Source organism: Bos mutus, chromosome 19 (genome assembly GCF_027580195.1).
Source record: "Bos mutus isolate GX-2022 chromosome 19, NWIPB_WYAK_1.1, whole genome shotgun sequence".
NCBI lineage: Eukaryota > Metazoa > Chordata > Mammalia > Artiodactyla > Bovidae > Bos > Bos mutus.
In genome coordinates, this window is record NC_091635.1 from 8,213,922 (window position 1) to 8,233,549 (window position 19,628).

Sequence of the window (19,628 nt, forward strand, 5' to 3'; positions counted from 1 at the left end):
GGGAGTGCTCAGCTGCACTGCAGGAAGGCTTTATCCTGCACACCGCACACTGGCCAGGCTTATCTGCAGCTCCAGGTGAGGTGTGCAGAGCACCATGCAGTTTGAAAAGGACAACAAAAAGGACTGCAATGGTCCAGTACTTTTCTTTCAGCCCCACCCAATGGGTTTCACACATAAATGACTCAGGAATCCGAATTCCAAATTGGCCTAAAAAGAAAACGCAGTTTTCCTTCTTTAAGTATTCTATTTTATCATATTACTATCAGGACAACCGCCATCCTTGAAGCCCTGGAAACAAGCCACATACACGTGCATTTGAAATCCCGTGGGCTGGAGGGTGAGGGGTGTGTGTGTGGGGGGGAGGGGGGTGGGTGTGACCCGTGCCAGGGGAGGAGAGGCCAAGCAGAGGAAAGCCAGCCTGGCGACAACCCACAACTCCGAGGCTCTGCCACACTTCGAGGGAGAGCTGAGAGTCTGCACGCCGGGACCTTCCCTTCCTGCCGATCGAGGGCTCTGCCCTTCTTGGGGCAACCAAGCCCGAGGCTGGGGGCCCGGTTCTCGGCTCGGCCGGGGGCGCCAGGGGGCGCCGAATCGCGGGGGGAACCGGGCCCCGGGGTGGGAAGGGGCGCCCGGGAGGGCGGGTCCGTACCTGCCTCTCCTCGGCGGCCTGCTCCTCCGCCTCCGCCGGCGCCGCCTCGGGCTCGTCCGGCGGCGCGGGGTCCAGCGGCCCCTCGGGCGCGGCCGCCGGCTCCGCGGCGCAGGGTCCGGGCGGCGCGGGCTTCACGCTGGCCTCAGCCGGAGGCGCGGGCTCTGGGGGCGCGGGCTCCGGGGGGTCCGGGCTCGCGGCCGCCCCGCGCCTCACCAGCAGCCAGGCGAGCAGCAGGGCCAGCGCAGTGGCCAGCGCGGGCAGTGCGGCCAGCAGCTCGGCCGGCGCCTCCATCGCGCCGCGGCCACCCGAGTGCCCGCCCGCGGGGACCCCGAGGGAGCCCGCCTCGCCCCGCCCGCGCCCCGCCCCGGGGCGGAGTCCCCGCCGCGCCACGCCCCCGGCCCGCCTCCGACCTCCCCGAGCCCCCGGTGACTCAAGATGCTGGGGACAAGAGCCCTTTGGGAAGCGCTCTTGAGACCCAGGTAGGCCCGACACTTTAGGCTTAGGCTTCTTTTTAAAACTAGGGTGAAATACCCAGCACTCCGGGGTCCTTTTGGCATCATTTTAGCCCTTCATTTTGGAATTTTGTAATTGCATTTTGGAATTGCCAGGGCTTCCCTGGTGGCTCAGACGGTAAAGAATCTGCCTGCAATGCGGAAGACCTGGGTTCGATCCCTGGGTCGGGAGGATCCCCTGGAGAAGGGTATGGCAACCCACTCCCGTATTCTTGCCTGGAGAATCCCATGGACAGAGGAGTCTGGCAGGTTACAGTCCATAGGGTCGCAAAGAGTCGGACACGACTGAGTGACTAAGCACAGCCAGGGAATGCTGAGGGCAAGGTAAAGGCTGTAGGACAATGAAAACGGAACACCAGCTCTGCTTACTTTCAGCCACTTTCTAGACCCATCGCCAGCGCTTTTTCTCTTTGGGGTTGCCTTGATACATTCATTCTCACAGAGGACATTTCCAGATGCTGGCCCGTGCATGCCCCATTCTGGTCTGGACCCAGCAGGCCTCCACACAGGCCTCAGGGAGTGGAGGCTGCCCCCAATGACGGACTTCAAGGTCAAATTCGATTTTCTCTACAGTCTTTCTTCTTTGAATAATTCTGTAATGTAGGAGAGGGTGGAATGAAAGAAAAGACGTCTACTGTTTTTGCTTCTCCAGACCCTGAACAGTGTAGATTGGAGATAAATGTAACAGAAAACCTTTTTCCCCTACCACTCCCAAACCCTGCCCTAGTTATTTAAAAAAAAAACAGCAGTGGACAATTTGTAAGGTGCCGTGCCAAACACAGGACTGATATTGAAAAACCAGGCCCTGGGTTTTTGCTTAGGATGCATTCTTTTTTGGGAAAAGCAGTGTCTGAGTTGATAGCTGGTGTAAGATCCTGGACAGGGGGGCCTGGCGTGCTGCGACTCATGGGGTCGCAAAGAGTCGGACACGACTAAGCGACTGAACTGAACTGAGTTGATAGCCGATGTAAGATCCTGGAAGGAGTGCTTCTTTTTTAATTAAAAAATATATTTTACTTTTATTCATTCGGCTGTGCTGGGTCTTGGTTGCAGCACGCTGAATCTTGGCTGCAGGTTCTTCAGTTGTGGCATGGAGACTCCTAGTTGCAGCATGTGAGGCCTATTTCCCCCACCAGGGATGGAACCCAGGCCCTCAGCCACTGGACCACCAGGTCCAACCCACCATCACCTGTCCCAGCCAGTGCCTCTTTTTATTTTTTTATTTTTTTTTTGCAGTCAGAGTGCCTCTTTTTAAAAGGAAGATGCAAGAACACTCTCAAGCTTCCTCTTGAGCTCTAGTTACGACAAACAAGATTCCAACAGCAGGGTGAGCTTAATCCTGCAATATCACATAATGTTAGGGGGACACACAAAGGGAATTTTAGCGGAGGTTGATAAAAATGCCCACTACTCTGAAATGTGGAATGAGGTTTTTCTCCTGGCTACTAGCTTTTGACCAGTGGGGGACTTTCACCCAAAGTGTTTGGGTCTTATTTTTGTTACCTGTCTCCCCTGTTTTAAAGTGTACAGTTGACTCTTGAACAACATGCATTTGAAGTGCATGGTTCCACTTACATGCGGACATTTTTCCATTAAACAGGAACTGCAGTACTATGCAATCCGAGGCTGGCTGCAGAACTGTGAAACTTGGATACGGAGGGCTGGCTCTCAGCTTATCTTGAATTTTCCACTGTGCATAGGGAGGATTGTACCCCTAAACTCTGAGTTGTTCAAGGGTCAAGTGTATTTTTAAGAGGTCCCTTTGTGCAGACAAACTCAGTACACTCTGTTGACTTTCATATGAATAAGAATGAAAACAAGGACAAGACAATGCAAAAAACCCAAACCCAAATCAAGTTGCTTTATTTAAAACGATGAACAAGTTTCATCGCAGTCCAAGTTAAAAATGCCAAACCAGTGGCGGCTGTCCCCCAGCACTCCCAGGCATTTGGTGACAGTCCCCACAGGAAAAACTACAGCAGAACCAGCAGGCGCTCAGCGCACTTGACTTAAATGACTGAGGAGGCACCAGGTACTCGGCAGATGGTCCCAGTTCCTCTGTAGTGTCCAGTCTCCGTGGCGAGAGCAGGCGAGGTCAGTTCTCCTGCTCTCAGGAGAACAAAGGATGGGTGTGAGGTGTTCCAAGTTTCTGAACTTGAACTACAGATGAGACAAAGTTAAAAGCCATCCTGGGAGGGCTCCTGCAGTTTTGATGTATCATCATGACAGAAGCTAGGGGGGCAGGAGTGAGGAGAAACCAGACTCCACGTGGAACCATCAGCAGGACCCAATACACGTGACAAAACACTTATTTGTGGAAACGCTACATACAATTCAAGAAATCTACGGTCGCGTGTTTAAATGCCTACTTCCTAAACAGTACTTTTTACATTTACCGCAGAATCCCTGTTCCACTCCAACTCCTATCTAGCATCTTAAAGTATACAGAGGCAGAACCTCTAATAAATTTGTAAAGCACTTGTACCAGCAGTTTTTGTGCTGCTCCTTAAATACCTTTAGCTGATTTACAAAGAAGCTGTGTCCTCAGTTAAAAATACAGCTAAAATTATAATTATGTTCCTCTATGAAAATCTCATTAACTTGTACTTAGTAAGGGCTAGACTTGCTTTTCTGATCATGGAGATGGACGTGTATGGTTCTCCCTGCCCTGACCCGTCCGTAGCCCTTATGAACAGCACCCTCACAGTCTGTGAAGATCTAGGGGGTCAGGGATCTGGGTTTGTTGTCCCTGTGGTGTCTCCAACACCTAGAATAGAGCCTGGAGCGCCAACGTTTGTTGAACATTTTAATAATGAACAAATGGGGATCTACAAGTTGAGCAAAATGTGAACGATGTTCCTGTTTTTGGTGGCTCTCCCCTCACAGGTGTCACCTTCAACATCACGGCACTACGGACCTCAGAGGCACCTACCATTGTGCGACACTGGCCACCTCGGGCTGATGGTAAAGCCTTTAGTGACCTCCCTCATCTCCACAGACCCAGATGTCCTGGGTCCCTGACTCTGGTCTCACCCACCCCGATCCTCGTCTTCAGTAGTTATTAGTCTAGATCCTTTCTTCTAGGACCCAGCTTGTTGGTTTTTTAACATTTATTTATTTGGCTGCACTGAGTTTCAGTTACAGCATGCGGGATCTTCGATCTTCTTGGGGTAAACACGATCTTTAGTGGCGGTATGTGGGGATCTAGTACCCTGACCAGGGATTGAACCCGGGCTCCCTGCATTGGGAGTGCAGTGTCATAGCCACTGGGCCACCAGGGAAGTCCCCACCCCCATCCCCCTGCTATTGGTTTTAACATCAGCTGTCATCTCAGAGAATAATCTCTAAAAATAGTTTAATGTTGTATCTTTCTCCTTACTGTCCTTGGCACCACTCACAGGAGCAGCTCATGCAAGGTGGGTAGAAGGGTTGACTTTAGAACAGATGGGCCCTTGGACCCCACTTCCTGCCTCACAGTGACCACCTGGCCACACTCCACTGCTTTCTTTCCTCACCTCAGCCCTACTTTTCGTCCACAGCGGTATGTTTGCCTGGCTCAGTGACAATAAAAGGCAGCTGCTGAATCTCACCCGGCTAAGACAATGAAAGAGGGTCCCATAGTCCTTCATGGGGTGGTGGGAGCCAAGTGGTGTAACCTGTGCCACCCAGGCACTTTCAGGACAGGGGACTGCGGGCCTGTCACACAGGCTGGATCTCTTATTTCTGGATGTTGTTTATCAAACAGGAATTACCTTTGGCATCTGGGTAAGTAAAACTGGGTGGCTAGTCTCTCCAGCGGAACTTCTACTTCACCATGCCCACCACGCCCCCTGGCGGCAGGCGGCCTGTCCGGTGGTTTGATCCTTTACGCTGAAGCTGAGGGAGAAGCAGTTGGTATGGATTGGAGAGGAAAGGGAGTGTGATAGCCCAGCAGCAACACTGGGGAAAAGAAAAGCACTTTGAAGATGTCAAGAAAAGTTTTTTAAAGAGGAGGAGGAACGCCATTCAAGTATGAATGCAATCTCTGGATGATCCCTTCGGGGTCTGGATTCCTCACACCTAGAGACACTTCCTGGGCTTCCCTGGTGGTTCAGTGGTAAAGAATCTGCCTGCAATGCAGAAAACTTGGGTTCAATCCCTAGGTTGGGAAGATCCCCTGGAGCAGGGAATGGTACCCCACTCCAGTATTCTCGCCTGGGAAATCCCACAGACAGAGGAGCCTGGAGGGCTCCAGTCCATAGGGTCACAGCGTTAGACACCACTCAGTGACTGAACACTCACAGGCACAGACATGCCCTGGAGCCAGAGCGGGTGTGTGTGTGTGTTGGAGGCGTGGGGGGGGGTGGGGGGGTGGGGCGGGGGGGACGGGTAGACTGATAGTAGGTAGACTGATACTAGGAAATGGGCAGAAGTTCCATCCAATCCACACGAGTTTTGGTTGGCCTTTTAGAATGCAAAAAATTGGGCAAAGACAAAATAGGGGACCAGCCTTCTAGAGTAAAGCCACATGACCATCCCAGGGAGTTAGGAAGGGATGACTGGTCTGTAGACAAGTAAACAGGATTCCCTGATCACACCCACTTAAGGGAGGATTCTGAGAGCCAACGGTACGACTCCAGTTGATGGCCCACTCCTCTGCGCCTGCTGGCGCTGGTGAGGCTCCTCCGCCTTCACCTGCTGGTGCCCTTCCCTCCCGCAGTCCAACCTGGAAATTCACTGGATGCGTCCTCGACAGCCCCCTCTTATTTTTATAACACTTTAGTTGAATTTGGAGACAGATGAAGGCAAGCAGGTGAATCGAGAGGGCAAGAGATGGAACCTGCTGGTCAACCTCTAAGTATTTAAACCAGAGTTATTTAGAAACCTAAACAGATCCCAAAGACCAGATGCACCACCTCTGCATTTATTCCTGGCTGCTAACAGGATCACCCACCTAATGTCTCCAGGTCCAAAATATGAGGCTGTTAATTATGAAGCCTTTGAGAGAGCGAGAAACTTCTGACTCAGGGGTCACGTACGTGGTGGGAAAGATGGGGACAAATTTGTAAGAACCTGGTCCTGTTTATAACTTTAGTTCTGTGATGACAACACGTTGAACACCTTTCCTGCTCTGATCATAAACCCAACAAGCCCGATGGGTCGTCCTTCCCCCACAAAACACATCACAGGAAAATATCCTTGGAATCTCACAGCCTCTCTGACCAGAGTAAAGGTGATGAATGCTCACCCACGCACTGGGCAGTGGGTGAGTGGCGCTGGCCCCCGGCCGGGCTTCTGCTGCCAACTGCATTTCTGGACAGATGACGGCACACAGGGAGGCGGCGCTCTCGTGGTCCTTCGTTTACATAACTGGTTCACATAGGACTCAGAGTCCACTCACCACTCTTGGCGTCTCTTGCTTTCGTGCAGCCGGCCACATGCGGATGGTGGGAGCCCCTCACCAACACCAGCAAGGCGACAAGGCGTTCAGTTTTAAAGAAGCACAGAACCTTCTCACCTGATGTCACAGCGGCCTTCAGTGCTTCGCTGAGCATGCTGAATTTTTTTTAACTTCTTGACAATCTAGTCTCGGTTAGCAGAGAAAAAACAGCATTTGACCGGAGACATGAGCTTGGGCCAGAGAGGATTATCCAAATTCAAAGAAGACAAAGGAGAAGGTAGGAGCAGAAGACAGGAAGACTGAGGTGAGTGGCTGCCAACAGCTGCCACAGGAGCCACCTCAGGGAGAGCTTCAGCTTAGGGGTGAGCACGGCCTCCACAAGTGTCCCTAATCCTGTCAAGGAAAGTACAACCGCCTGTGATCAGCAGGTAGACAGCACGGCTGCTGCAAAGGGGAATGAAAGGTTACAAGCAGAACCCCCAGGGCCCCAGGCTGAAATAACGGCAGGGCCTTCTCTAAAGACTTTCCTTATAGAGTACAAATACAAAACCATACCCCAGGGGCAGATATAAGTCTACAACAATAGAAACAAGGCAAGAAGAGAAATCTAAGGCTGGAAAGGACAAGTAGGGCTCAGAAATGCATGATCCAATCTGATCGATTCATCTGATTAGGACACCCGAATAGCCCCCACGGGATTCCAACCAGACCCCAGAGAATGAGGAAGAGATGACAGAAAGGAATGTGGGTCCTCCACTTCTGTCACATTTAAGCAAGTGCCAGGCTGCTTGGAGACACAAAGAACATAACAGGGGCATCAGCTGCAGCGGGCAGGGACTTCAGACAGAGTCGCAAGAGCCTCAGGATTTCACTGTCTGCCCAGAAACCATCCCTCTTAATGCCGCCCCAGTGACGCTTCGGCTAGCAGCACGTGGACAACAGGGCTCTGGGGTTTAAAGGCCCGGGACGCAGACAGGCCTCCCGGGAGCCGGGCATGTGTGCAGCGCTGGGGTAGCCACTTGCAAAAAGGTTAGCTTGTTGATTTTACCTCAAGTTTTAACTTATTTAGATCCAATTCCGTTTTTTTTGTTGTTGTTTAATAATTTAGTCTGTTTAGGCTCGTGGGATCTAAGTTCCCCAAGTTCAGGGACTGAACCCAGACCCTTGGCAGTGAAAGCTCAGAGTCCTAAGCACTGGCCCACCAGGGAATTCCCTCCCTCAGGTTTAACACAAAAACAAAACCCCGCTGGAGACATGATTAAGATTTTATTTAAAAATCTGCAAGTGCTCCATGCAGTGGCAAACTGGGAGAAAAAGCAGGAGGCCACGCCTCAGACCCTTCAGAAGCTTGGGGACAACTTCTCAGCGTTTCGCCCTTTACTGTGATAACGAACCATCATTTCCCCACTGAGGGCAGCCACCACCCGCCAGCAGAATCAGTCTTTTCTCCCAAGGTCACAGCAAGAAGAGCAATGAGAGGAGATTCTGGTGTTCTCCAGGGAAAAAAATTTCCAAGATATAAGATGAATTTAACTTTTATTAAATAACGTCAAGGTTTCCCTTGGCACCATTCACACGGATCCTCACCCTTATGCTTAAAACAAGCCCCGTGCGCTTGCATCGGTAGCGGAGAAGAGAGCTACTGCCGCAAACACTGAGAGAGAAGCTCCCGGCCCCGGAGGTCCTCATTCTCGGGCTTTCGGGGCCCTCCCGGGTCTGCGGGACCCACCGGGCTGCCCCGGGGCCCTGCCGCAGGCTGTAGGCGCGTCCTCGCACACAGACGACAGCCACGCGCGGTCACCTGGAGGAGCTGCGCTCTTTGCTCACGCAGTCGTCCTGCGAGGTGGTGTCCCCGTTCCCCACCATGCCGCACGTCCGCCTCTTCTTCCTGCGGTGCATTGTGCCTTCGCCTTCAGAGCCGGACTCGCACTGGACGCAGAAGGAGAAAAACAGGGCATCAGTTGGAGGCAGCCAGGGACTGAAACTGGGCCCTCAGCAGTGAAAGCAGAGTCCTAACCACTGGACACCAGGGAACTCCCTCTAAGCTTATTATTTACCATCCACGGAAATTCCTAACGTGGGCTTTCAGTCTGGAGAATGCTTGAAGTTTAAATCCCGACACCACTGTCCCCAGCTGTGTGATCCTGCATCATTTACTTAACCGAATCTTCAGCTACGTCTCACCCCTAGAGACTACTCTGCGTGCGTGCGTGCAAGTGAAGTCGCTTCAGTCATCCCCGACACTTTGCGACCTTATGAACCATAGTCCGCCAGGTTCCTCTGTCCACAGCATTTTCCAGCAAGAATACTAGAGTGGGTTGAGGGGATCTTTCCAACCCAGGTATGGAACCCGCGTCTCCTACATCTTCTGCACTGGCAGGCGGGTTCCTTACCACTAGCACCACCTGGGAAGCCCAGTGACTGTTTTAACGATTAACAAATGCTTCAGAGCTATAAAAGGGGCAAACCTCACCCCACAGAAGGACTGAGGACAGTGGCAGTTCTTGGAAGAAGAAGGTGAAACACGACCCCCTCTCTTTCCCTTCTGGGGAGGAGGCACAAAGTCCCCTCTGGTTTTTCGAGGGTGCCCTGCCCTGGAGGACTGGGGAGCGAGGGTGGCCTCACCTCTGAGTCCGAGTCGGACGAGCTGGAGCTGGAGGAGCTGGAGGAGTCACTGGAGCTGTCGGAGGCGATCCCCGTGGATTCCTGCAGGTCAACGGAGTCAGCCAGGACCGCCAACTCCGGGTGCTCCTGCTTCAAGATCCTAAGGGATGAGACACGTGCTCTCAGTGTGGCGACAGCCACCCACAGAGCCCCAGACTCAGGGCTGAGCCCTGCCTCTGCTAGACGTGCCGGCACGGTGCTGAGGACAGACACGGATGCGCAGGCCGGGCACAGAGCCCCCCGCTGCTCAGGCTTCCCTGAAAGGAAAACCAGCCGCACGCGACTGGCTGCTGCCTAGTGAGCTCAAAAGCCACGCGCGCGCTGCCCACACGAGGCTGCGCGCCCCTGAGTCAGTCTCGGGAGAAACCATCTCTCTCCCTCGTACTCTTCCCTGCACCTTCCTAGCTGATGTTTTTTAATCTCTCCTTTCCACAGCACAGTGCTCAGTGATGGGAGCTGGGCTCAGTTAACGTTCTATTTGTTAAGAGCAGAAACAATAAGGTTTGTGAGAGGTAAGAAGCGTCGGGTGATAGAGTGGGTCCCCCCTCACTGGAAGGTGAAGCTGGACAGGACTGTCGGGGGGCGGCCGCCAGCCCGCCCCTTAGGGACCTCGTCTGGTGGCCACTGCAACCGAGGACAAAAGACACACTGTTCGGGAAGGCCTTTCGGAAGGACCAGACGGCAGCACACAGCGGCCTGAGGGATGGAGTCAGTGGGCCTCGGACGCCCGAGAGTCCGGGGAGAACAAAGCCACCACCCTTGCTGGCCCTCTCAGCAGGGAGGCTGAGCACTGAGCAAGCCGGGATCCCTCTCTTACCCCGAGAGCTGGTCCCTCCAGGTCAGGGTTGGGACACAGTGGCACGGGGTGGCTGGGGGTGGCTTGCACTGCCGCTGCCCCTGCTGTATCTGTTCTGTGGATAAACAGAGGAGCTAAGTCTCCAGGGCAGTCACCTCACTCACGAGAACCGAAGGTAATAAGTTCAAATGGGGGTAAAGCTTTTGGAATAAGGAAAAGAAAACAACCAAAATCAAACCCAAACAAAAATGGCTTCCTTTGCTAGAGCTAGCTTTGAGGAAACATAAAACCAAAACCAAAAAAACGAAAACAGAAAATGAGGAACAATCCCAGTTATGACCGTGTTCGTTGGGACGCCTGGCCTCGATCAAACGTGCAGTCTGAGCCTGTCACCTCAAGGCTGGCAAGCATCCTGAGAACTGGCCCTGACCTTGGACCCACTCTCTTCTACCAGTGAGGTTTTGCAGCCCCAGTTTTTCCCAGGCCTGAGTTAAACTCAGCACATGTTATAGCAGCAGTAGACTCTTGCCATTGTATCTCTGGGGTAGAAGTTGGAGCAAAAGCAAAAAATAAGAAATCAAAAATGTCTCTCACCTATACCATTTCCTTGACAACTTTGGTCTCCCTCTTACCGTCTTGTGCCAGACAACAGGGAAGTTGGTACTGCTGGCAAAGTTCTGGGTGATGGCAATGGTGGTGTCAAGATTAAGGACAACGTGCCACCAGCCTCCTGAAATCCAACAAATAAACGGTTAAACAGGAATGGGCTCTACACACAATCGCCCAATAACACAAATTTCACATAACATGTAACACAAACTTCTGAAACTGGGGATTCCTGTCCACAAGGGACAGTCTTAAGAGAGCCAGGACCCGGTGTGGTTAGCACTCCTCCTGAGGCAGGAGCCACCACCCACCTGCTTGTGCTAAGTTTCACTGGAGCCTGGCCACGCCTGCTTTCCTGTCCCCTGGGCAGAGCTGAGCCCTTCCGACAGACACCATCCAGCCTGCAGTGCCTAAAATATTTATTCTCTGGCTCTTTTACAGAACAAATGTGTCCAGCCCTGTCCATCCAAAGCTGTGACCAAAACTGTAAAGGCAGCAAGTTCTTCGGTTTCTAGGAAGAGGGTACATATCTTAAATACCCTCAATTCTAACACTTGGCCTATCAAAACAAAGCGTAATTTTCAGGTGTGGGATTTCCTGCCTCTTGGCTTTTAAGTAACTGTTTCCTGACTTAATCCACCCAGTGCTACACTGTGTCAAAAACCCCATTTATGGAAATAAGCACAAGTCACTGAACACACACAAAGACACTGGGTAACTAGTAGGAATAAAAAAGAATAGGCTCTCCAGCAGATACGAAGTTTTTCAATAGTCGTAATACACACAGGCTACAAGAAAGGTGGACAGCAGCCCCCTGAGCCGGAGATTACGCAGCAACACATCACAGTCAGAGGCAGGCCCCAGTCAGTTCACTGGGAGTCAGCCTGCGGAGGGATTTCTTTGACTCACTGTATATAACTGTGCTCAGGAATGACAGATTACTGAAATCAAAGAAAGTATACCTGGTACAAAAACAGTCTCTCCTGGTTTCTGTAAGATTTCCAGGGGTTTGAATTCGGGTGGCCAGGTTGGAAGCTGCGTCCGGGGATAGATGATGTTAAACCAGGTAATAGCTTCATCTTGCTGGTTCCCTCCTTCTTCTCGGGTCACCTTGATGAGCTCCCTAGGCGTGCTGGTAGGGAACAGGCACCAGCGCTTGTGGCCCTGAACTAAGGCATTCCAGGCACTGGTTCCCAGAGGGTCGATGTGGATTCCTGTTCCGGACCGAGGTGGCCCCATCACAAACCACCTAGAGGATGGAGCATCCAAGATGTGCAGTGTGACTTGACTGCATACATGCCACAAACGCAGCTTTCAGTTTTATACAAATGTTATTTTGAAAACTATGCAAATTCTAATATTTAGAAATGCTGAGTAAATTGTACATGGGCTGATCCCTAACAGAAAAATCACTGATGTGGCTTATTGCTGGACTTTAGCTCTTAAAATGTCCCTTACAGAGACTTTCCCGGTGGTCCAGTGGCTAACACTACGAGCTCCCAATGGAGGGGGCCCAGGTTTGATCCCTGGTCAGGGAACTAGGGACTTCCTTGGTGGCTCAGCAGTAGAGAATCTGCCTCTTAATCCAGGAGACACAGGTTTAATTGAGACGACCCCCTGGAGTAGGAAATGGCAATCTGCTCCCGCATTTTCCCCTGGGAAATCCCACGTACAGGGAAGCCAGGAGAGCTACAGTCCCTGGGGTGGCAAAAAAGTTGGCTACGACTGATCGACTAAACAACAGCAAAAGGGAGCTAAATCCTGCATGCCACAACTTAAAAGAGCCTGCATGCTGCACCAAGACCTGGCACAGCCAAAATAAATAAATATTTAAGTGAAATAAAATGTCCCTTACAGATCACTGGTTCAACTTTGATTGCATGCTTGGATCACGTGAGGAAGCTTTCAAAAATCTGATGCCCAGGCAGCACCAGGCAGGAGTCCCTGGGCAGGTATGGGAAGCCCTCTAAGTTCCATGAGCGACCATGGCAGAACCACTCACTGTTTCAGAAAAAAGATTAGTTGCTGGAGACAAGATTATAACCACATCACTGCCCAGTACTTACCTGTAAGGGGGCCTGCGCTTCTCCCCCGCATACTGGAAAAGGTCATCGGTGAAAAACTTTGGCACCTTGTAGTCTTCCAAAAGTTTCCTTCTTTTGGGGTGTTCCCCGTAGCTGCTGTCAAAGATGTAAAGGGGGCTGTCATCGCGGGTGCTCTCCATGTACTCGATGTAGTATTTCATCTTCATCTTCACCGAGTACCCGTCGTTGTCCTCGCCACACTTGAACTTCTGGTTCCGGTATTTCCTTTTGAGGCGCTCCAGAGTCCACTTCTCCTGCGCAGACCAGCCCTCTTGGGCATTCAGCAGAACCACGGGCTTGTACGGTCTTTCATATCGCTCCACAAATTCTTCCACCGACAGTTGTAAAGCGTCTGCCCTTTCCACATTGTCCTGAGGGAATCAGAAAAGACCCATCGAATTAAAAAAAGAGAGAAAGAAAAGCCCGGTGGCAGGTAAGGGTGTTCCCCAAAGCCAATTAGCAATCATAAGCCCAAGGAGCCAGATTCTAGTTCTGGCTCCTCTTAGGGAGGGGAAAGGACTTGCGTGCATTCGGGCACAGCAAACCCATCGCCATCCTACCAAGGAAGCAGGGCTTCGCGTCTCCCACTTGTGGCCTTGAACACCTAGGTTCCCTATGGCCCCGCCGCCCAAAAGGGGTGCAGGGGTGACAGGCCTCGTGGAGGGCGTCAAGGGGGTGCGGCTCCAGCTGCCCTCGGCAGGCGCGGCTGCGGCGAGGAGAAAGGAGGCCCGCGCTGGAACGGGCGCCGACGACCCCGACCTCCGCGGGGTGCGGGCGAACCCATCGGAACTCTGGGGGCAGTGCTGGGCGGCACCTCTCCGGTCCCGGGAAAGGTGCGCACAGCCCCCGGTGGATGCCCGTGGTCCGCCCGGCCCGCGATCGCGGCCCGCTCACCGCCACGGCCGCCGGGTTCAGTGGGAAGCTCTCGTAGTAGTTGTGCCGGGTCCAGTCCAACGAGTCCTTCAGCTCCGGCCGCGCACTCCTCTTGGCCTCACGGATCCGCTTCTTGCTCTTGTGGTTCATCCTGCAGGGTCACCACCAGCTGGTTCCGCGACGACCTCAGCGCAGCTCGCTTCCTGCCACCAATGCGCCGCTCCCCTCTCCGCACACACACACACACCCAGACTAGGGCGACGGCAGCACCAAGACGCCCTTCGCTCCGGCCCGGCGCCTTTAAAGTCGCCTTCCAGAAGATTCACTCCCTAACCACCTTCCGAGCCTCCGGTTGGACGAGTGGCTGCCGTCTTCCCCCACCTCCGGCCTTTCGCGATAAGCCATTGGCCTCTGCGTCTCCAGGCCCAGCCCTCACACAGACCGGATATCCGCCATGTTGGGAAGGTCAGCCCAGTCGAGCTACCTCTTCGTTGCGGCCCCGCCTCTCCCGCGTCCGCTTCCTGTTCGTCACTTCCGGCCGCGAAGGGTGTCTCTTTTGGCTCTCTTCCGGCCGGCTACCCGCCCGCTGCACCTGTTCTGTGTGTCTCGTTTGCCTGGTGTTGGGGTCTGTTCTCGCCGCGTGGTCATTTCGTCGCTCGAGGGGTGCTTCCCCCGCTTGCTGTCGGGTAGTAGCGACCTGAAGTGCGCCGGGGAGACGGCCCGAGCAGACCCGGGGGCCCTCGCGCGTGCAGCTTGGCAGCCTGGCGGCCCGGCGCCCTCCCCTGCTCCCGGCCCGCACGGAGGCCACCGACTCCTCTTCGGACGAGGGTGGCCTCCGAGGGCAAGTGGTCCGGGCCCAGCGCTTTCGGTTCTCGGAGGGGCCGGGTCTGGGAGATGAGGGGGCCGTACTGGAAGTGTGCGTCCCGCAGGTGCGTGCCAAGGCACCCACCGGGAATCGCCTTAGCGCGGTAGTGTTTCTCAGCCGGCCTGGGGCTGTAGGGAGGAGTATAGGAGAGGGGGTCAGGGGCTTTTTCATTCAGCCTTCGGGTGAACCCGCAGAGCCAAACGGTTTGCTATGAAGCCTTTTGGCAGATTAAATGTCGAGAAGGGGAACCTCTCCGTACCTAATACTTCTTGCTGGGAAAGTGACATTCTTCACATCTAATTTTTTTAATCTTGTTGAAGGGCGTGTTAACTGAGATTTATCTGGGACAGGGGATTCCAACTCTCATTAATCAAATAAAGTTTCTGGGGCCTGGTCTTGCTTCCTTTCAGCTCATGGCTGCCCCCAAATTCTCAATAGCAATTATACGTCCGGTTTTTCAAAGCGTTTTCACGTTGCAGCGTTTCATTTGATTTTAACAACAGCTGGTGGGGTAGACATTGGCAGCAACGGTTTTGAATATGAGAAACAGGTTAAGGGTTGAAGGCTGGAGTGGAATCCATTTCTGGCAGTCTCTCAAAGCCTTCGTGTTAAAATTCCCCTTTGGATTTCTTCCCAGATTGAGGAAGTGGATGAAGATACACCTTGTGAAAAGATACACCTTTACTATAAAAAAATGTTGTAATTGGGGTATTGTTGAAGATATGTCTTTTTTCTTTTAATTACCTAAGTCTGGATAACTTACACTTCAGATCAGAACTCCTTCATTGTACTCCTGGGTAAAATCCACCAGGGCAGGCATTTTTGTTTTATGTTTTATTGTATGTATTTAGAAACACTCACAGACGAGAGTGGGCCATTTCAGTGGGCGAGCGCAGCCTGAGCACTCAGATTTTTGTTGAGTGTATCGAATGATTATGTTCGGACCTTCAGTTCCTTCACCTTTGGTATCTTTACCTTTTCAGCCTATCACCCTGGGAGGGGCACCCATTACGAAACAGACTTGCAGTTTCGCGGTTAAACAGTCACTAACTCTGTATACTTTGTACTAACTAGTTTTCATTGAATTTTCCTGACATTCTATGAAGATAGTGCTTTGGAGTTGAGGAAACGGAAGCACAGGTTAAGTAACTTGAGTGAGGTTACACAGCTAGTATTGATAAATTACATTTCTCAAGTTTGAACTCAGGCAGGCTTATATCAGAGTTGTGAGCTATGTTGCCTTGCCTACCTAAATACCATGCTCATGATTCAGTGCCTCCGCAAAGGCTTTACAAGTTGCCTGCCTTCCTAACTCCAGGACTCAGCTCTACTCAGACATCATCTGAGATGTCATCCTAGAATCACCCTGTTCCTCCTCAGCGTTAGCACGTTCCTGCCTGTGCTGTCGCTCAGTTTTGTCTCTGTGACCCCATGGGCTGTAGCCCGCCAGCTTCCTCTGTCCAGGCCATTTCCCAGCAAGAGTACTGGAGTGGGTAACCATTTCCTTCTCCAGGGGATCTTCCCAACCCAGGGATCAAAGCCTGGCCTTCTGCATTGCAGGTGGCTTCTTTACCATCTGAGCCACCAGGGGAGCCCATTACCAGGTTATGCCTAGCTTAAAACCCTCCAGTATCTTCTCACTGCACTTAAATAAAAAGCTAAACTTCCTGTGGCCTACCAGGCACCACAAGTCTGGTCTTTGCTTTCCCTCTGACCTATGCTTGTACTATGCAACCCTGCCTCCAGCCCTCAGGCCCACACTGCCAGGGAGAGGGCCCCGGGGAGGCCTTGGCCTTTGCCTGAATCATCCTCTCCCTATCTTGAGCAACCACCTTGTGGTCACTGCCCACCCCCATTACTCTCACATCACCCTGTTACACTGTGCTGGTAGCATTATTACTGAAAATACTTGCTTGTTGTCTCTCCACAGTAAGATACACACATACACACACACCTATATATACACATATTCCATGAGTTACATCCTCAGCCTAAAATAGCCACTAAGCCACAAGCCACTCAGGCCCTGGATAAATTCTAGTTGAGTAAGTGAATTATGAAGAATGCTTATCACAAAAAGGAAAAAAAAGTGCTTATCACATTGTATTATAGTTTTATATTCCCTCTCCCCCACCCAAGGGGCTTCTCGGATGGCTCAGTTGGTAAAAGAATCCACCTGCAATGCAGGAGACCCTGGTTCAATTCTTGGGTCGGGAAGATCCACTGGAGAAAGGATAGGCTACCCTCTCCAATATTCTCGGGCTTCCCTTGTGGCTCAGCTGGTAAAGAATCTGCCTGCAATGTGGGAGGCCTGTGTTGGGAAGATCCCCTGGAGAAGGGAAAGGCTACCTACTCCAGTATTCTGGCCTGGACAGTTTCATGGACTATAGTCCAGGGGTTGCAGAGTCGGACATGACTGAGCAACTTTCACTTCACTTACCCACCCATAGAATGTAAACTAGAGAACAAGGAATTGTCATTTTTGTAATGGATGCCAGTGCCAGGCACTCAGTAATTGGTGTATAAATATTCTGAGTTCCAGCATGTTATTTATGGCATACAAAAAATTTCTTTTCAGGTCCTGCATCTTCAATATGGAATGTATGTTTGGCCCTGTGCTGTGGTCCTGGCCCAGTACTTGTGGTTTCACAGAGGATCTCTGCCAGGCAAGGCTGTCTTAGAGGTAAAAGTGCCCTTGAGGTTTGCAAAAATCCTAGATTATAAGTCTGTATGCTGGTTATTGGGTTTCGTTAGATATCTATTTTTAAGTCAGGGATGATGTGGCCAGTCTCCATGGCAGGTGAGTTAAAAACACTTTAAAGTGTAAGTGAAACCCATGGACTAATCTTAAGGAACCTTGGCGTGGAAGCAGTCTTTGAGGCCATCTTTCTAGGGTGTCCCAACAGGGTCATCCAGACTCTACTATACCACTGCAGCCTTTCTCGAAAAATGGCTTTCATCTTTGGAAATCTTGAGATTCGTTTTAAAATGTATCCAGTGCTTTCTCACTACTCCACCTGGCTTAAGACTGCTGAAGGCTTACAGAAGTAAACAAGTCGTTTGCAGAAACGGTACTATGCTTAAACCCAAAGGCTGAAGACAAACCAGAAGCTTAAGGACACCTCTTAACTTTTGCAAAAGCATGTAAATGAAATGAAGGCATTTGGTGCATAATTCAGGCTCAAAGTAGTGATGGTTTTTAGCTACTCAAAAAAGGTCGGGAATCTCAGTGTTGATCCTTGAACAGGAAGCATGTTTCAATCCATAGCAATAGTAATTTTATGTAAGGATTTCTTGGTATTATGCAAAGTATGTTTCTTTGCTGTTCTAAAGACCCAACTAGAAAAATCCCAAGTCATGCTGTAGACCTGTCAGACTTTAGCCATGTAAATTATTTAAAATTGGTAGTAATTTAATGGCTGGTTGTACATTCAAGTCACCCACTGAGCTTCTAGAGACCTGGTGTCGTCATTATTAGGAGCTCCTTATAGATCATGAGAACCAAGTGACTGAAGGTCACTATAGTGCTATAATGCCCTGGACATCCTGAACAATGGAACTGCTCAAGATATGCTCCCACTTGGAAATCGTCGATCCTCAAACAGCTCAGTGATTGGAGCACCCACCCTCCACAAAACTCAAAATCCACATACAACAGGTGGTTGTTCCCACACCCCAGGACTCAAGAAACTGGATTGCAGAGTCCTAGTTATCAGATCGGATCAGTCGCTCAGTCGTGTCCGACTCTTTGCGACCCCATGAATCGCAGCACGCCAGGCCTCCCTGTCCATCACCAGCTCCCGGAGTTTACTCAGACTCATGTCCATCAAGTTGGTGATGCCATCCAGCCATCTCATCCTCTGTCGTCCCCTTCTCCTCCTGCCCCCAATCCCTCCCAGCATCAGTCTTTTCCAATGAGTCAACTCTTCGCATGAGGTGGCCAAAGTACTGCAGTTTCAGTTTTAGGATCATTCCTTCCCAAGAAATGCCAGGGCTGATCTCCTTCAGAATGGACTGGTTGGTTATACACCCTCCCAATTCAAACCTGTAGTTGCAGTTGAGGGCCCTTTAAAATGCTGAAATAGACCAACTCCTTTGACCCAGTTAGAACTGTCAAGTTTAAAGGGAGTAAAGCAGTGTTGAATGGAGTTTTATAGACATGGAAAATTCAAATTTACACATTGACCCTGTACTTAAAGGCCAATGCATGAAATGAGAAATCATTTGCCAAGATCCACAACTTGTTGCAGTTCTAAGCAAAACCTTTAAACTTGTTACTAGATTGGTGCTGGAGTGAGCCTTCCAGGAATTGTGGCTGCAAAATGTGGTGCTGAAGTTACACTGTCAGACAGTTCAGAGTTGCCTCACTGCCTAGCAATCTGTCGGGAAAGCTGCCAAATGAATAATCTGCCTCAGGTCCATGTTGTAGGACTCACCTGGGGTCATGTATCTCGGGATCTTCTGGCTCTACCACCACAAGACATTATTCTTGCATCTGATGTATTCTTTGAACCAGAAGGTAAACCTTTTTTTCTTCTCGGTAGTCAATTTAACCACAGATACAATGGAATTAAAAGTGTATTAAGAAGTCTTTTCTTCCCAGACTTTGAGGACATTCTAACTACAGTTTACTTTTTGATGCAGAAGAACCCCAAAGTCAAATTGTGGTCTACTTACCAGGTAAGAAGGTAAGCCTGAATCCTGGTTTACTCCCAGTTTTATTAAAGTTAATGCAAGCGTTACTACTCATTCAGTGTCTAACTTAAGGATAAAATGAGAACATATCTAAAGTAAAACAAGAAAAGCTTGGTTTTTTAAAAGTAATTTATTTTTTTCAGTGCTGACTGGTCACTTGAAGCTTTGCTCTACAAGTGGGACATGAAATGTGTCCACATTCCTCTGGAATCTTTTGGTGCAGACAAAGAAGATATAGCAGAATCTGCCCTTCCAGGAAGACATACTGTTGAAATGCTGGTCATCTCCTTTGCAAAGGACAATCTGAATTACACCTAAAAACTGTTTTGGGACAATGTCAATACTGCTTAGCAACCTGGCAAGCTAACTGTGTGACTCAGACCACTTCAGCTTCTTGAGTACAGTGGGTTTGAAGATGGTCAGATCTGCTGGCTTTAGACTGTGATGGGTCAGTCACATAACCGTTAAGACAAAAATTAAAACTATAAGAAAAAGGACCTGGAC

At 50.9% G+C, this 19,628-nt stretch overlaps 3 protein-coding genes across 14 annotated transcripts in view; 1 reads left to right on the top strand and 2 right to left on the bottom strand.

Moving 5' to 3' along the window:
• The window catches only part of MXRA7 (matrix remodeling associated 7), a 31,581-nt gene extending 30,594 nt beyond the window's left edge, over nucleotides 1-987 (bottom strand). For 2 of the 3 annotated variants that reach the window (XM_070389130.1, XM_070389131.1), the window contains exon 1: nucleotides 650-987. In XM_070389130.1, the coding sequence (XP_070245231.1) occupies nucleotides 650-940 (291 nt within the window). In that variant the 5' untranslated portion in view covers nucleotides 941-987. The remainder of the gene's footprint in view (nucleotides 1-649) is intronic. The other variant, XM_070389132.1, reaches the window with a different exon arrangement.
• Nucleotides 988-3,002: 2,015 nt separating this feature from the next.
• JMJD6 (jumonji domain containing 6, arginine demethylase and lysine hydroxylase) lies at nucleotides 3,003-13,868 on the bottom strand. Of its 3 annotated transcripts, none has more exons than XM_005908008.2 (7): nucleotides 13,586-13,867; nucleotides 12,674-13,062; nucleotides 11,570-11,856; nucleotides 10,596-10,731; nucleotides 9,167-9,305; nucleotides 8,343-8,470; nucleotides 3,003-6,934 (listed from the first exon to the last, which is right to left on the bottom strand). In XM_005908008.2, exons 1-7 carry the CDS (start codon nucleotides 13,712-13,714, stop codon nucleotides 6,898-6,900), a joined length of 1,245 nt encoding a protein of 414 aa, XP_005908070.1. In that variant the 5' UTR covers nucleotides 13,715-13,867; the 3' UTR covers nucleotides 3,003-6,897. The 3 variants fall into 3 exon arrangements, 2 of the variants coding, with proteins under 2 accessions (XP_005908070.1, XP_070245234.1); XR_011467882.1 differs by lacking the exon at nucleotides 3,003-6,934 and adding an exon at nucleotides 10,023-10,116 and having other exon boundaries at nucleotides 13,586-13,868; XM_070389133.1 differs by lacking the exons at nucleotides 3,003-6,934; nucleotides 8,343-8,470 and adding an exon at nucleotides 10,023-10,111 and having other exon boundaries at nucleotides 9,169-9,305.
• Nucleotides 13,869-13,903: 35 nt separating this feature from the next.
• Nucleotides 13,904-19,621, top strand: METTL23 (methyltransferase 23, arginine). 8 transcript variants are annotated; one of them, XM_070389136.1, is made up of 5 exons: nucleotides 13,904-14,029; nucleotides 17,008-17,112; nucleotides 18,711-18,948; nucleotides 19,033-19,117; nucleotides 19,268-19,621. In XM_070389136.1, exons 2-5 carry the CDS (start codon nucleotides 17,029-17,031, stop codon nucleotides 19,440-19,442), a joined length of 582 nt encoding a protein of 193 aa, XP_070245237.1. In that variant the 5' UTR covers nucleotides 13,904-14,029; nucleotides 17,008-17,028; the 3' UTR covers nucleotides 19,443-19,621. The 8 variants fall into 8 exon arrangements, with proteins under 8 accessions (XP_070245237.1, XP_014337772.1, XP_005908071.1 ...); XM_014482286.2 differs by lacking the exon at nucleotides 13,904-14,029 and adding an exon at nucleotides 14,092-14,189; XM_005908009.3 differs by lacking the exon at nucleotides 13,904-14,029 and adding an exon at nucleotides 14,111-14,532.
• The last annotated feature ends 7 nt before the right edge of the window (nucleotides 19,622-19,628 follow it).

Bases quoted from the DNA above. Each gene is read 5' to 3' on its own strand.
- JMJD6 (XM_005908008.2), bottom strand. From the start codon at position 13,714: ATGAACCACAAGAGCAAGAAGCGGATCCGTGAGGCCAAGAGGAGTGCG. The intron at 8,471-9,166 runs GTGAGGCCACCC...TTCTGCGTCCAG, and splicing joins CGTCCGACTCGGACTCAGAG to TGCGAGTCCGGCTCTGAAGG. The intron at 6,935-8,342 runs GTGACCGCGCGT...TTTCCTTGACAG, and splicing joins AAAGAGCGCAGCTCCTCCAG to GATTAGGGACACTTGTGGAG.
- METTL23 (XM_070389136.1), top strand. From the start codon at position 17,029: ATGTATGTTTGGCCCTGTGCTGTGGTCCTGGCCCAGTACTTGTGGTTT. The intron at 17,113-18,710 runs GTAAAAGTGCCC...ACTTGTTACTAG, and splicing joins CAGGCAAGGCTGTCTTAGAG to ATTGGTGCTGGAGTGAGCCT. The intron at 19,118-19,267 runs GTAAGCCTGAAT...TATTTTTTTCAG, and splicing joins TCTACTTACCAGGTAAGAAG to TGCTGACTGGTCACTTGAAG.